We start from the raw sequence: 16,990 nt of genomic DNA, 5'->3' as shown, positions 1-16,990 counted from the left end.
CAATTTATAATTTGGAATGTTCAGTCCTTTTAGAACAAAGATTATCAAATACATTAAGTTCTTCAACAGTACACCATAGCTATCCAAAGAGCCTATTTTGGGGCGCCTGGGTGGCTCAATGGGTTAAAGCCTCTGCCTTCGGCTCAGGTCATGATCTCAGGGTCCTGGGATCAAGCCCCACATCGGGCTCTCTGCTCAGCAGGGAGCCTGCTTCCTCCTCTCTCTCTCTGCCTGCCTCTCTGCCTACCTGCAATCTCTGTCAAATAAATAAAATCTTTAAAAAAAAAAAAAAAGAGCCTATTTTTTTTCTTGTTCCACACTAACTATAGTGTCCAGAATAAGGTAAATGACAGTAAACTGTTAGTTTTAGATGCACGCAATCTTTTTTTAGCTCTAGATGCCACATTTAAGATGACAATGACAAAATGTTTTGAATATATTCAAAGGAGTATAACCGGAGGCCTCAAGCCATAATCACATTTGACAAGCTGGTCAATCTAAAAAATAGTTAATGTATCTAAGAATATTTAACCTGGAGAAGAGGTGACTTCAAATGTCTATAGGGATCAGACTTCTTCTACGTAGCCCAAGGAAACAGAACCTAAAGTGATGGGTGGAGGTATAAGGTAAGAAGGAAATGTTTAGGGGTGCATAGGTGGCTTGGTCAGTTGGGCGACTGACTCTTGGTTTCCAGCTGGGTCGTGGTCTCAGGGTCATGAGATCAAGCCCTATGTTGGGCTCCATGCTGGGCATGGAGTCTGCATGGGATTCTTTCTCCCTCTCTTTTTGCCCCTCCCGCTCATGCACACTCTCTTTCAAAATAAATAAATCTTTAAAAAAGAAAAAAAAAATGAAAGAAATGTTTAATGACTAGGGCTCTCTGAAAATAGAACAGACTGTTTCTAAAGGTTGTGAGTTCCCTGCAGATACAGGTATTGGTTCAGAAGTTAAATAATCTTCCAGTGAGTATGCAGTTCAGAAAGGATTAACACACTGAGAAGGAAAGGAGATTGGTAAGGCAGAGGGAATGACAGGAAGATGATCTCTTGGGTCTGGGGATTCCATGACTGGATGAATGATAATGAGAACAAACTCTGAGTAAATTTAGACTAATTAAGGAAAAGGTGGAGAGGAGCATTAAAATCGAAGTCATGCAAAGCTTTTTAAAAAATCGGGGGCAGGGGCAGACCTGGGTGGCTCATTTGGTTGAGCATCTACCTTTGGCTCAAGTCATGATCCTGGGGTCTAGAGACTGAGCCACGCATTGGACTCCCTGCTGAGTGGGGAGTCTGCTTTTCCCTCTGCCCCTTACCCCACTCTCCTGCTCTCTCTCACTCTCTCAAATAAATAAATAAAATCTTAAAAAAAAGAAGAGAGTCCAACTCTTGATTTCAGCTCAGGTCATGATCTCAGGGTCCTGAGATGGAGCCCTGCATCAGGCTCCACGATCAGCAGGGAGTTGGCTTGAGATTCTCTCTCCCTCTCCCTATGCTTCTTCCCCTGCTCACACTTTCTCTCTCTGAAATAAATAAATAAATCTTTAAAAAAACTAAGAAATCAGGGGTGCCTGGGTGGCTCAGTGGGTTAAGCCGCTGCCTTCGGCTCAGGTCATGATCTCAGGGTCCTGGGATCGAGCCCTGTGTTGGGCTCTCTGCTAGGCGGGGAGCCTGCCTCCTCCTCTCTCTCTTCCTGCCTCTCTGCCTGCTTGTGGTCTCTCTCTGTCAAACAAATAAATAAAATCTTAAAAAAAAAAAAAAATTAAGAAATCAGGGGGGACCGGGCTGGCTCAGTCAGAGGAGCACACAATTCTTGATCTCAGGATGGTGAGTTTGAGCCCCACATTAGGCATAGAGATTACTTAAATAAGTAAACTTGAAACAAAAAAGTTTTTAAAGAAATCTAATCATTTTACTTTCAAAATCTTAGAACACCACACAATAGATGTTCAATAAACATTTGTTGAATGGATTATTTAATTTAGCAAAAATGCACAGCAATACAATGTATGGGTTACAACCAGAAGGTTAACTTTAAGAAAAAGGTGAAAGGGATGTGGAATTAAGATATTAAAGCAGCAGCTAAACAACTAAAAGTTCAATATATGGCTATCTGATCTCAGGTAAACTATTAGCATCACTCAACTGTGCCTCCACCTCCTCAGATTAAAGTAAGGATAATAATAGTATTTACCTCATTTGGGTGTTGAAAGAATTGAGATAATAGGAAGGGAAAGTACACAGAAAGAATCCTTTCTATTCTTTTATCTTTAGCTTACATAAACATTTGGTCATGTATTATAAATATATATGTATACATATAGTCATACAATATTAAAAGTCAGTAAGAGCAGTAACAGGACTTTTTATCAGTTTGCCCAAAATTTTTTTAAAAATCAAAATTTGATTTAGAAAATCAACACCTTGTTGCTCTTTTACCTGTGGTGCGCATAAAAAGCTTATGTGCCTGACTTTCATATCCACGTGATGAATGGAGAGCAATCCAGTCTGGATTAATGAACTTGGCGCTGAAAATCAAAGTATATATATATATATACAGTATTACTTGTCATTTTTAGCAATAACGACACTGAGGACATATTAATTTATCTCAAGAAGTGGCCATTGCTCTTATAAAGCGAGAGAGTCAAGGCTTAAGCTTTATTTTTTTTATTTCATCATGTGAAACTGACTGAAGCTATAAGACAGGGTCTACCTCACTCACCTTCCAACAAAACCATGTAACATGTCATGAAAAGCCTTACCTTCACAATTCTTTCAGTGTGAAAACAATCTGATGTGTCACATTTCATTTCATTCATTTATTTATTTATTTACTTGATTTATCCTTTGGTTACTACTAAAGGATCACATTTATAATCTCAGTTATAACAGCTGGAAATAATAGCTACTAATTACAAATCCTTGCATAAAACTGAACATACTGCTAAAGATAACTTTTCAACCATATTACATTACTCTGAACACCGCAAAGTATAACTGATAATCATGAACTTTAGAACTTATTTTTAAGCCAGGAAGCTAATTTTTACAAAATATAAATAGTCTATTCCAGAAAAAAAGCTTTGCTATACACAACTAACCATATTAGATATATTTGTCAGTGTCCATGTGTAATTGGTAGAATCTTATCTTCAAAACAAAGATAGATTTTTACATTTCTTTCTAGCCTGTCCTCCAAAGAAATTATGGAAATGTTCAAACTTTGACGGTTAACTTACTTACAACCCAACTGCAAAGATATAGGGCTTTATTTATTTATTTTAAAGATTTTATTTATCTATTTGACAGAAGGAATGAGAGAGTACAACCAGGGAAAGAAGCAGGCAGAGGGAGGGATCCCAATGCAGGACTCGATCCCAGGACCCTAGCATCATAACCTGAGCTAAAGGCAGACACCCAACTGAATGAGCCACGCAGGCACCCCAGGTATAATGCTTTATAAACCACAATGCAAAAGTAGCTATGAACAATCTGTTCTCTATTCAGCCAAGCCAGATTACACTGTTCCTTTCTAAACCTGCTAAGGGCATAAATATGTAATTAAAGAAAAAAACTGGGGCACCTGAGTGGCTCAGTTGGTTAGGCTACCAACTCCTAATTTCGGCTCACCTTATGATTTCAGGGTCATGGGGTTGAGTCCCATATCAGGCTCCAGCTAAGACTGGAGCCTGCATAGGAATCTCTCTCCCTCTTCCTCTGTCCCTCCCCTCACTTGCACACCCTCTCTCTCTCTCTCAAAAATAAAAAAAAAAGTAAGAAAGACTTACACATATGCACATAAAAGACTATGATAGGCCGTAAGAGGTGGATAATCCAATCCCCAATACTGTAAATTGTTATCACTACTGTTAAAATACCTGGGGAAAAAAAAAAGCAATATTCCATTAATCAATATTCAAGAAATGGACTTAAAATTTAACATCTAATATCATTAAAATGAAAAAATATGTTAAGCAAGGTCAAAAGAGTTCATCTAAACTTTTGTCTACCCCCTTCACTTACAATTTTTTGTAATCACAATTAAATTGTGATTTTGAAATCACAATTAAAAGTTTTTGAGTAGAGCAAGTAAATAATTTATTGTCTATACCAAGACACTCTTGAGTAAAAGAGGAAGTTATTAATAATTAAGCCATAACAAGAAATGTAAACCAAGATTGTTCCAAAGAAACCAGAACTTAATGTCTATTAATAGAGTAGATCGATGATTAACATGTATACAACAAAGAATATGTGCAAAAAAAGATAAGTCACTTCTGATAATCTAACAAATTAGAGAAACAATATAAAAATCACAATTTAAGAAAGTAAAAATATCAGTAACAAAGAACACACACAGATTTGATTTATGGAAAGAAAAAGTCCTAATGGAACAGGTAGGGTGTTTTTTTTGTTTTTTTTTGTTTTGTTTTTTTTTTTTTAGGATTTTTAGGTAATCTCTATACCCAACATGGGGTTCAAACTCACAACCCCAAGATCAAGAGTCACATCCTCTAACCCACTGAGAGAGCTAGGCACCCCAGAATAGGCAGACTTTCAATAAGACTTTCAAAACCATTTAACCAACTTATGAGAGCTTACTATATGCAAGATTCTGTAAACTGGGAAGACAACTGGGTCTAACATCTATAAATTAAGACTCCTGCAGTTGGCCAGAATGGGAAGGCATGATATACAACAACTATGACTGAAGAAATGAAAACCAAGCTTACAGAAACATATTCCTTAATTATATCCTTTTTAACTAAGATGCTTCTTCTATCCAACTTACTTTCTCATTCCTAAGAATAATTTACAGTAATGGAGACCAAACTATATAACCCACAAATAATTAGTGTTCATAACCTGTTTCAAATGGGTCACAATTTTTTGGTGTCACAATCTCTATTTGGGACTAAATTTTTTTCTTTTAAATTAACATTCAATCTCATTAAATAAACTATTGTTCATCTTCAGAAGGTCTCCTTTGCTTAGTCATATAAACTGTAGGTTTATATGGAAGGAACGGGGGGGTAATAGAATGATCAAGGCATGCTATACAGCCAAGAAATTGGTCTATTACAGTAAGTACCATCTGGTGGCAATTGTCCACTCCAGGAACAACATCCATGTGAACCACCCTACACCCTCTATCTGGCTGGAATGTGAAGCCAGGAGACAGTGAATCCAGAATCCCCAGGTTAGTTGGAGCCCCTTTTGATAGCCTGAATCTGGGAAACTGGGCCAGGCCAAGAGCCAAGACCAGAGGACTCAATTCTCTGGTGCCCTCTGAAGACAGGCACCAATTGTGTTATTTCCAAATTCACCTTATTACCAGGCACACGGGCATAAAGTTTTATTGCATCAACCTTACAGAGCTGTTGAAGGACTGGGTTAAATACATAAAGCTGTTAAATCATTTCCTGACACACAGCAAATACACAACAGTAGTTCTAATTGCCTATTAGCCACAAAATTACTAGAATGGATCTAGCAGTGGAAAACCACTTTGACCAATATAATTTCATTTGGTTTTCTGTTTCTTATAAGACAAAAGCTATTTTGGGGCGCCTGGGTGGCTCAGTGGGGTAAGCCTCTGCCTTCGGCTCAAGTCATGATCTCAGGGTCCTTGGATCAAGCCCCGCCTCGGTCTCTCTGCTCAGCAGGGAGTCTGCTTCCCCCACCCACTCTCTGCCTTCCTCTCTGCCTACTTGTGATCTCTTTCTCTGTCAAATAAATAAATAAAATCTTAAAAAAAATAAATTAAAAAATAAAAAAAAGACAAAAGGTATTTTTTGTTTACTTTAACCTTTAGCTACTCTGGAGATAAGTAAAAGAGGCACTGAGAACAGATATATACTAACAGTAAAGTCACTAGTTGAATTGGGAAGAAAGAATGACAGGGCTAACAACCCTCATGGAAAAAGTAGCTTTAAAATGTTTCACATAGGGGGGCGCCTGGGTGGCTCAGTGGGTTAAAGCCTCTGCCTTCGGCTCAGGTGATGATCTCAGGGTCCTGGGATCAAGCCCTGCATCGGGCTCTCTGCTCAGCGGGGAGCCTGCTTCCCTCTCTCTCTCTGCCTGTCTCTCTGCCTACTTGTGATCTCTTCTCTCTGTCAAATAAATAAAATCTTTAAAAAAAAAAAAAAAAAAATGTTTCACATAGGATGCCTGGGTGGCCCAGTCAGTTAAGTGTCTGCCTTTGGCTCAGACCATGATCCGGGGGTCCTGGCATGCAGCCCCATGTCAGGCTCCCTGCTCAGCAGGGAGTGTAGTTCTTCCCCTCCCTCTACCCTTCTCCCTGCTCTCTCTCTCTCTTGTATTCCTCTCTCTCTCAAATAAATAAATAAAATATTTTAAAAATAAATAAAATGTTTCAAGTAAAGCTGCAAAATCTACCAGTAGAAACAAAGCAACTAGTTAATTCTCCTGCTTTATGTATTTTGAATATATCTGACAAATTGTATAAATGCTATCAATATGCTGAAATGTATTTTCCCATCATATTCCCATATAATCTCAGCAGATGTTTTGTCAAAAAAATCTAGCTGCCGTATGAATTATGAAATTACACTCAAGAGTGTTATCATTAACTTCAAGATATAATTTTTTCTAATATACAACCCACAGTCATGAGTATTTTTGCTTTAAAAAAAATATATTTTAGGGCGCCTGGGTGGCTCAGTGGGTTAAGCCTCTGCTTTCGGCTCAGGTCATGGTCTCAGGGTCCTGGGATCGAGCCCCACACTGGGCTCTCTGCTCAGCAGAGAACCTGCTTCCCCTCCTCTCTCTCTCTGCCTACCTCTCTGCCTACTTGTGATCTCTCTCTGTCAAATCTTATTAAAAAAATATTTTAAAGTGATATAGTTTCAAACACAGAAGAGTTTTAACAAGAGTTCAAAGAACTTCTGTACAACAAAATGTAAATTTTTTAAAAGAAAAAAAGACAAGAAAAGTTTACATATACATACACAAACACATGAAAAATTACTAAAACATAGAATACTGTTATAGAGACAGACGTTAAGGTCATCACCATGAACCCCATCTCCTGTTGTTCATACCCCTGAGCACGTACATTCACTGCCCCTTGAGCATGGGCACGACCTATGACTTGCTTGTAACCAAGAGAATATGGCAAAGGTGACAGAAGTCACTCTTGAATTTATGTTTTACAGGTACGTACGATTCCATCTTGTTAGCAAGTGTGCTAGGGAGACTCCTTCCACTGACTTTGAAGAGGCAAGCTGTCATGTTTTAGTAAGTGACCATACTGGAGAAGCCACATGGCAAAAAACGGCAGGTAAACTCAGGAGCTGAGAGTAGCTTCTAACAAGAAAATGAAGCCCCAAGTCTTATAGATGCAAGAAAATTCATTCTGCCAACAGCCAGGGGTACCTTGTAAATGGTTGCTTCCGCAATTGAACCTCTAAGAAGACTAGAGCCCCAGCTAACAACGGGATCGCATGCAGCCTTCTGAGGCCCTGAGCAGACTATCCAGCTAAGCCATGCCTAGACTTTTGACCTAAAAAATATCTGGGTAATAAAAAATACGTGTTTAGGGACTCCTGGGTAGCTCAGTCACTTAAGTGTCTGCCTTTGGCTCAGGTCATGATCCAAGGGTTCTGGAATCGAGTCCCCTAACGAGCTCCTTGCTCAGCAGGGAGGCTGCTTCTCCCTCCGCCCCTCCCCCTGCTTGCGCGCACGCTCGCTCGCTCTCTGTCTGCTAAATAAACAAATAAAATCTCCCAAAAAAGAAGAAATAGATGTTTAAGTAATTACCATTTGTGTTCATTTGTTAACACAGCACAGAAAATACACAGTAGTCTTCCCTTATCCACAGTTCACTCTGTGATTTCAGTTACCAGTGGTCAACAGCAGTCTGCAAGCAGGTTGTCCTGATGTATCCTCAGGAGTCAGTAGCTTAATACTGTATCACAACGCCTATGTCATTCACCTCACTTCATCTCATCACACAGACATTTTATCATCTCACATCATCACAAGAAGAAAAGTGAGTACAAACCAATAAGGTATTTTGAGAGAGAGAAACACATTCATGTAACTTCTATTATACTACATTGTTATAAATATTCTATTTTAGTACTAGTTATTGTTATTTATCTTTTACTCCGCTTATTTGTCAATTAAATGTTATCATTGGTATGAACATATAGGAAAAAACATAGCCTATAGGGTTTGGTGTTATCCATAGTTTCAGGAATCCCCTGGGAGTATTGGAGCTTATGCCCCATGGGTAATGGGGGACTATTTTAACTTTGTTTAAAAATCACACGAATTGGGGCGCCTGGGTGGCTCAGTGGGTTAAGCCACTGCCTTCGGCTCAGGTCATGATCTCAGGGTCCTGGGATCGAGTCCTGCATCGGGCTCTCTGCTCAGCGGGGAGCCTGCTTCCCTCTCTTTCTCTCTCTCTCTGCCTGCCTCTCTGTCTACTTGTGATCTCTCTCTGTCAAGTCAATAAATAAAATCTTTAAAAAAAAAAAAAATCACACGAATTATCATAAAAAAGATCAGCAACCCAACAAAAACATGGAAAAAAGATATGAATATACAAATTTGAAAAGAAACATGTTGGTCGGGAAATATATTAAAAGATGTTCGATGTCACAAGAACTCAAGGAAATGGAAATTTTAAAAGTCTGGTATTATTAAGTGTTGATAAATGTATGTGGAAAGATATTCTGGTATTGGTATCCATTAAAACTACTTCAGAGATTCCACTACTAAGAATGTACCTAGAAAAAACATGTACACAGGGACAATATATTTTATTTAATCATTCCCCTACGAAGAAATAATTTAGAGTATTTCAGGTTTCTCATAGCTATTAACAATGCTGAAATAAACAGCCATGCCTCCAGTTCTCTTGATTTATAAAACTCTGATTTCATTCAGAAAGCAACAAGCTCAGGGCAGGTGGACTCATCCTCTAACCCTAGGTATAAACCATGCCTGCATTGAGCCAACCATTTCTTTTTAAGTAATGATTGCTTTAAATGTGGGAAAGATTTTGCTCCTTGACAACAAGAAAGGTAGAAGAAAGGTATTCCTATTATTCTTGCCTTGAACATGGTTGTGTAAAGTTACAATGCTTGTAGCCTGAGCAGTCATCTACTGACCATGGAGTGAGTATACTCAGGATGAAAAGCCAACATGCCAAGAAGAAAGAATGGCAGAGAGAAAGGAATGGAAAAGAATGAGTCCTGGATTGTTATTACTGAGCCACTTAACCAGCATTCCAATGACCTACTTCTTAAGATAACTGAATTAGTTTATTGTTTAAACTACTATTACTCAAGTTTCCTATTACTTGATGCCAAAAGTGCTCCTGATTTTACACATAAGGAATTTTCATTATAAAATATATCATAAGATTAAAGAAATAAGTTCTATTTTCCTTCTTACAATAATACACAATGAATAAATAATAGAAGTTTTCTTTTAATTTAGAATTATCAAAACTAAATTAACACGAGCAATCCTGATACCATATTTTAAACAACTATGTCACTTGGAGAGAGTTTTGACTAATTATACTACAGCTTACTCTCTAGGTAAAAAGAGAAAGACTTCACTCTTCAAAAACTTAAGTAAAATAAATCAAGAAATCACACCATTCAAACATGAATCTGAAACAGATCAGTTTCTCTTAGAATTGCCAGGTGTACATTTTTGGCTTTTCTAGTCTATCTACTCATAAATTTCTGACATTTATTATACTAAATCGTATTTCTTAGATTTCTTATGAACTTTGTGAAGTATTCCACGATCGACTAATGATAAATCATAATTCTTTATACCATGTGTCTCCGTTTCTGAGCCTACCATTCAGGATTCTCATGCTACACACTGCTTAATAAAGATTTCAACACTATAAAATTTACCACCACGATTACCTCAGACATTTCATAATATTTAAGACTCACAGATTATAGTTATGACTAAATCACATAATTACATCTGAGGTATACATTTCTGATTTTTAACAAAGAAAAAGAATGAAAATGTATACATATTGTCAACTCTTGATTATCTGGGCCAAAGTAGGAGACATCTGGTATAAAAAACTGAAAAATGAGATACATATATCAGAATAACCCACCCTCCATATTGAATTGAGATTATATTCTCACTCTTAGAATCAATGTTTTCTCCACTAACATCAAGCCAAATGCTGCAATTTATCACTTTCTCTAATTTTTCAATACTAAATATCACAGTTACTTTTGTATCAAAATCTTTGTTGAGAAGTACTTACCAGAGAATAGCCAAAAATACAATTATCTTTTCCATGTAACTTTTACAAAGGAACAAAAAAGAATTACAAAACTCAAAAGCAATGAGCTGGTTTCCCTCAGCAAATATTACCTTATTCTATCAATCAAACAAGAGAAAAACACAATTAAAAATGTACTAATAGGGGCGTCTGGGTGGCTCAGTGGGTTAGGCCTCTGCCTTGAGCTCGGGTCATGATCTCAGGGTCCTGGGATCGAGCCCCACATCGGGCTCTCTGCTCAGCGGGGAGCCTGCTTCCCCCTCTCTCTCTGCCTCTCTGCCTACTTGTGGTCTCTGTCTGTCAAATAAATAAATAAATAAATAAAATCTTTAAAAAAAAAAAAAAGAAATAGCCAACATTTCAAAAAAAGAATGTACTAATAATTGGAACAGTAATACTGATTGGTTAAATCACTATATGAATAGCCTTCTTAGCGCAGTGGATAATGCGTCAGTCTCATAAATCACCGCATGAGGATATGAAAGATGCTCAAAATAGTACAATAAAGAATAGTGCCAAATATTTATCTGGTCGCTATTTTAAGTGTTCTCTGACTACAGTTCAGCCTACCAACCTATTAATAGGGAGTTTAACATAAAGTTCGTGCATGAAACTCTCTCATAAATGAAATATAAATAAGCAGTAACCAAGAACAAAGAAGCCTAAACTGTTTATGGAACCACAAAAGATCCCAAATAGTCAAAGCAATCTTGAGAAAGGACAAGGGTGGAGGTATCACACTCCCTGATTTCAAGCTATCAAAGCTATAACAATCAAAACAGTATGGTATTAGCATGAAGCAGACACAAAGATCAACGGAACAGAATAGAAACCCCAGAAATAAACCTATGGATGTATGGTCAATTAATCTATGACAAAGGATGTAAGAATATACAATGAGGAAATGACAATTTCTTCAATAAATGGTGTTGGGAAAACTGGACAGCTACATGCAAAAGAATGAAACTGGACCACTATCCTACACCATACACAAAAATTCAAAATGTGTTAAAACCTTGAATGTAAGACCTGACACCTCAAAACCACCAGAAGAAAACATAAGCAGTAAGTTCTTTGACATGGATCTTAGTATTGTATTTTTGGACCAGTCCCCTAAGGCAAGGACAACAAAAGCTAAAATAAACAAACAGGATTGCATCAAACTAAAAGCTTTTGCACAATGAAGGAAATCAACAACAAAACAAAAGGCAACCAACTGAACAGGAGAAGCTATTTGTAAATCATATATCCAATAAGTGATTAATATCCAAAATATATAAAAAACTTATATAACATATATCAAAAAACAAACAACCCAATTAAAAAATGGGCAGAGGACATAAACAGCCACTTTTCCGAAGAAAACACACAGATGACCAACAGGCACATGAAAAGATGCTCAACATCACTAGTAATCAGAAAGATGCAAATCAAAACACAATGAGATATCATCTCATCACACTGCTCATATTGGCTAACATCAAAAAGATAAGAAACAAGTTTTGGTAAGGACATGGAGAAAGGGGAATCCATCAACTGCTGGGAATATAACTTGGTGCAGCCAGTCTGGAAAATAGCATTAAGGTTCCTCAAAAAGTTGAAAATAGAACTAGCATAAAATCCTAGTTCTAGGTATTTATCCAAACAAAAAGGAAACACCAATTTGAAGAGATATATGCATCCCTAAGTTCATTATAGTATTATTTACAATAGCCAAGCTATTGAACCAACCTAAGTATCCATTGCTAGAAAAATGGATAAAGATGTGGTATGCAAGTAATTTTTGAACAACACAGAAGTTAGGGGCCTCGATCCAACACAGTTGAAAATCTATGTATAACTTCTGACACCCCAAAACTTAATTACTAATAGCCTGTTGACTGGAAGCCCTACCAATAACATAAACAGTTGATTAACACATACTTTGCATATTTTATGTATTAGATATTATATTCTTCCAATAAAGTAAGTTAGAGAAAAGAAAATGCTATTAAAATCATAAGGAAGGGAAAACAGATTGATAGTACTGTACTATATTTATTTTAAAAATCCACATATAAGTAGACCTCTGTAGTTCATTCAAACCTGTGTTGTTTAAGGGTCAACTAAATGGGGTACCTGGCTGGCTCAGTCGGTAGAGCATCCAACTCCTGGTCTGAGGGTTCTGAGTTCAAGCTCCATGTTGGGTGTAAAGATCACTTAAATAAATAAAACTTTAAAAAAGGGGGGTCAACTGAATATATACAATGGAATATTACTCAGCCACAAAAAACACAAATTCTTGCCATTTGCAAAAACATGGAGGGTATTATGCTGAGTGAAATAAGTCAGAGAAAGACAAAAACTGTGTTATTTCACTTAGTATGGAATCTAGATAACACATGAACAAAACAAAACAAAAACAGATTCATATAAACAGGAAACAAACTGTTGGTTATCAGAGTGGGAAGGGGTTGTGGGGTGGACAAAATAGGTGAAGGGGATTAAGAGGTACAAACTACTTATAAAATAAGTAAATCAAAAAAATAAAATAAGTAAATCATGGGGATATATCTAGGGAACACGGAATATAGTCAATAATATTCTAGTAGGTTTGTACGGTGACAGATGGTGACTAGACTTATCATGGGAATCATTTCATAAAGTATAAAAATATTAAACCACTATGATATACATGCAAAACTAACAGGATTTTTTATGTCAATTATATTTCAATTTAATAATAATAATAAATGTATTTTAACTTTGGGGAAAAAAAGGTATTATATAATTTCCTCACATAAAATTCCATGAAATGGTTCTTTCGGATTCTAATGACTCAAATAATTTATCAACATACAGAAAAAAAAAAGCAGTGACTAAAGCAATCAACAGAACAATGCAAACAGTTTATACAGCCAGTCTCTAATAAAATAATCTATTAAGCATCCAATAAGTCAATATATGTCATCAATTGTTACCAGAATATGTTCAATAAAAATGACACAGGCACAAATTTCTGTAAAGATATAACCACATCTAATACATTTCCTGAAAGCTCGTTTTGTTGCAGACACTGGTCTAAGTGCTTTACATGTATCATTTTTTTCAATCCTTGCAATAATCCAGTGAAATATGTACTCTATCATTTCCACTCTAAAGTGATAAAACCATGGCAGAGAAAGTTAAATAATTTCACCAAAAGTCACACAGCTAGTAAATAGTAGAGACAGGATCTGAACTCAGGTGGTTCAACTTGAGCACCAACATTCGTTACCACTAAGCTACTGCTGGTTCATATCTCATTCAATTCCTAATAAAGAAACTGCAAAACCACCAGAAAAAATACTGTTAGCCCAGGATGGTTCTTCAGTTTATGTCCAAAGGAGCCTCTAAGGCATAAAGTGTTCTGCTCTCAAAGTTCTTAGCATATTCCAGCTGCTGAGTACATAGGTAACCTTCAGGAGAATAAAATTTCAAAGATGAGCCTATAATATGCAAGGTAATCCAAGAAAATGAGGATGCTGAAGATGAGTAACATATTTTCCTTTTAAATTTTCTTAAATAATCTGCATTAACTATGATAAACAATAAAATCAAGTTAAAATGGTCCATACCATTGTTTGACCGGTAAATTAAAAGTAATTTCTTGCCAATGTCTCTGAGCTTCATAATCACCAAACATAGGGGGTTTTCCAGCACCTAGATGAAAGGTAAAAAGAGCCAGACAACAATATACTTTAATGTATCAATGATATTTATTTCCTTACAAAAATTTTCTAAATCATAGAAAGGCAGTATAGGTTAAAGCAATATAGGTTAAAAAAACGAACACAGACATTACCAAAACAGCAGAGATAAGGTAGGAATCCTAGCACTGCTAGTACAATGAGTGACTGTGTGACCTTGGACGAATTACTTAACCTCCCTAAGCCTTGGCACTTTGAAACAGGATCTACCTACGTGCCCCTGGATGGGTCAGTTGGTTAAGTGTCTGCCTTCAACTCAAGTCACGATCCCAGGGTCCTGGAACTGGGCCCTGCTTTGGGCTCCTTGCTCAGCAGGGAGCCTGCTTTTCCCCTGCCTGCTGGCCCCCCCGCTTGTGCTTGTTCTGGCCCTCTCTCTGTAAAATAAATAAAATCTTTTTAAAAATAAATAAATAAAAGCTATTATTAACATTAATTAGTTAATTGTACTAACTATAAAATATCCAAGTTTATTTTTACTTCATGAGAAAGACTATCAATTATACTGTCCGGTAAGTATCAAGTACAATAATAATAATGAGTATCTGTGTTTTACAAAGGGCTTTTGCAAACTAAATATAAATAACTGAAGGTCAAGTATAGAACCAAAGCCAGACTACCTGTTACAAAGAAATCTGTTAGGGGGCACGTGGGATGCTCAGTGGGTTAAGCCTCTGCCTTCGGCTCAGGTCATGATCTCAGGGTCCTGGGATCAAGCCCCACATCGGGCTCTCTGCTCAGCAGAGAGCCTGCTTTCCCCACTCTCTCTGCCTGCCTCTTTGCCTATTTATGATCTCTCTCTCTCTCAAATAAATAAAATTTAAAAAGAAAAACAAAACAAAACAGAGATCGGTTAGGTCAGGCTTTGCTGTCAAATGACTGATATAAAGAATATTGGTTTACAGCTTTTTTTTTTATTTCAAAATTGCTAATTCAGGGTAATAAATCTTTAATAACTAATAATTGATAGCCCCTACTATGTGCCAGATATAGCAATGAAATAAGTATTATTATTATCCCCACTCTACAGCTGAGTAAACAGGCAGTTTACCTACGCATCAAGTAGCAGGGTCTGGAGTTGAACCCAAGCAAACTGGCTCCATAATGCATGCTTTTAACTCCTACTTTATATTGCTCACAAGTTGGTTAAGTAGCTTATTAACCTTAAGTCATGTTAAATGATATAAAGGTAATTCCATTTAGTAAATAGCAAACATCTACTATTTAAATAGCAGGTAACTACAAAATTTTGAGAAGCCCAGACACATACAGTTTTTAAATCAGCAACTGAAAATCACACTCAAATGTACTCAATAATCTATTAGTTATTAATTAATGCCACCTTGGAGAATGATATATTACCTCTGACTCAAATCCAACCCAGATTTTCTCCAGCTTTGGAACACTACATTAAATAGGGGCTTTTGCATGTAATGACTATATTATACCAATATTCTTTAATGACTAGCATCTTCACCCAAGGAGATATCCCCACTGTTGAGATGATCATGGGAAAAGCAGATTAACATCTCCAAAACATATAGAGTGACTATCACAAGCAATTACCCACAGTACACAGACACAAGTATATACACATATATACATATACACACCTCAAAATCTCAAAAAATACCCTATCTTTTCCACTTTTGTGTCTCGAATACAATGGCAAACTGCCAGACTCTCAGTGAATGATGCTGAAGCAAGAATACTGATACAATCAGAGTGATACAGCAAGGATTTGAAGATGAAACGATTTGAAATTTTGAGTCTGATTTTCCACTTAAACATATGTGCAACATTAAGCAATTTGTGATGGCAGACCAAATTATGCTGACTATTCTAATACAATGCCCATTTAGTGGTTCTTGCCCAAAACATCTTTAAGTTATTGTCAGAGACTTTAAAACTCCAAGCCTCTGTTCATGCTGCTTACTCCCTATTCATATATCCCTTTCATCAACTCATATCCAATCTTTAAGAATCACCTGAATTCCAAATTCTCCATGAAACCTTCCTTATAAATTAAAAGCACATGGTTTGTTGATTTTTTAAATTAATTTTAATTAATTTTTTAAATTAATTTAATTTTTTAATTTTAATTTTAAATTTTTTTAATTTTTTTAATTTAATTTTTTTAATTTGAGGGAGAGGGACAAAGAGAGAGGGAGAAGCAGGCTTCCCTCTGAACATAAAGTTCAGCACGGGGCTTGATCCCAGGACACTGTGATTATGATCGGAGCCAAAATCAGATGCTTAATTAACTGAGTCACCCAGACACCTCCTGATTATTTACTTCTAATAATACTTATATTTTTAGTATCACACATTTTGTCACGTGACTATACTATCTCCTAATTGCTACCCAAGTAAGAATTTTAGTTTCCATGAACAAGAGAACATGGTTTTCCAGAGTTCAAAGGAAACATATTACTATGTACATACTTTCATTAAAAACTTAATTAACTGAACAGGAGAGGGAGAATAACCTGTATTTTTTTAAAAGGAAAAATATATCCCTAATAAACTGCAATTTTACACTACAGGACTGTGTGTTTCTTTTTTAAGGAATACAATCATTGTCTATGGCTTCTTTTGTGGAAGGAGGAGTTGATTTCTATTTTTTGTTTGTTTAGTTTTTATTTGGTTGTTTAGTTCCACTGGGATAATAAAAGTCAGAGAGGATCTTAGGTAATTTTCTACAGCTGAAAAAGATCCAACTATCTAGATTTTTTTAAATTGCTCTAGATGTGTGGTCAATGTAGAAGGATTTATTACCATTCTCTAACAAATAGAAGAATGGATAATGACTCTCTTTAGGGTTGAGAAACAAGTTTCTATCCATAGTCTGACCTACTTCAATAAATCCAGCTGACACTGGCTATGAAATTAGTACTTAAGTTTTTAAAACTGCTAAAGTGCCCTTAAAGCAACCCAGAAGGACAACCCAACTGTACCTATGGGAGCTT

The 16,990-nt window shown here is 36.4% G+C and overlaps 1 protein-coding gene across 2 annotated transcripts in view; it reads right to left on the bottom strand.

The window, feature by feature from the left end:
• ALG6 (ALG6 alpha-1,3-glucosyltransferase) overlaps positions 1-16,990 on the bottom strand; it is a 68,976-nt gene that overhangs the window by 28,591 nt on the left and 23,395 nt on the right. The window contains exons 3-5 of one of the 2 annotated variants that reach the window (XM_032844893.1): positions 13,893-13,977; positions 3,788-3,877; positions 2,436-2,524 (exon numbers count right to left, since the gene is read on the bottom strand). In XM_032844893.1, the coding sequence (XP_032700784.1) occupies positions 2,436-2,524; positions 3,788-3,877; positions 13,893-13,977 (264 nt within the window). The remainder of the gene's footprint in view (positions 1-2,435; positions 2,525-3,787; positions 3,878-13,892; positions 13,978-16,990) is intronic. The other variant, XM_032844894.1, reaches the window with a different exon arrangement.

The sequence above is a fragment of the Lontra canadensis genome, unplaced genomic scaffold (genome assembly GCF_010015895.1).
Source record: "Lontra canadensis isolate GAN:19392208 unplaced genomic scaffold, GSC_riverotter_1.0 scaffold158, whole genome shotgun sequence".
NCBI classification, from domain to species: domain Eukaryota; kingdom Metazoa; phylum Chordata; class Mammalia; order Carnivora; family Mustelidae; genus Lontra; species Lontra canadensis.
The sequence above is the reverse complement of the archived record's forward strand: the minus strand, read 5'-3'. Positions and strand labels throughout refer to the sequence as shown.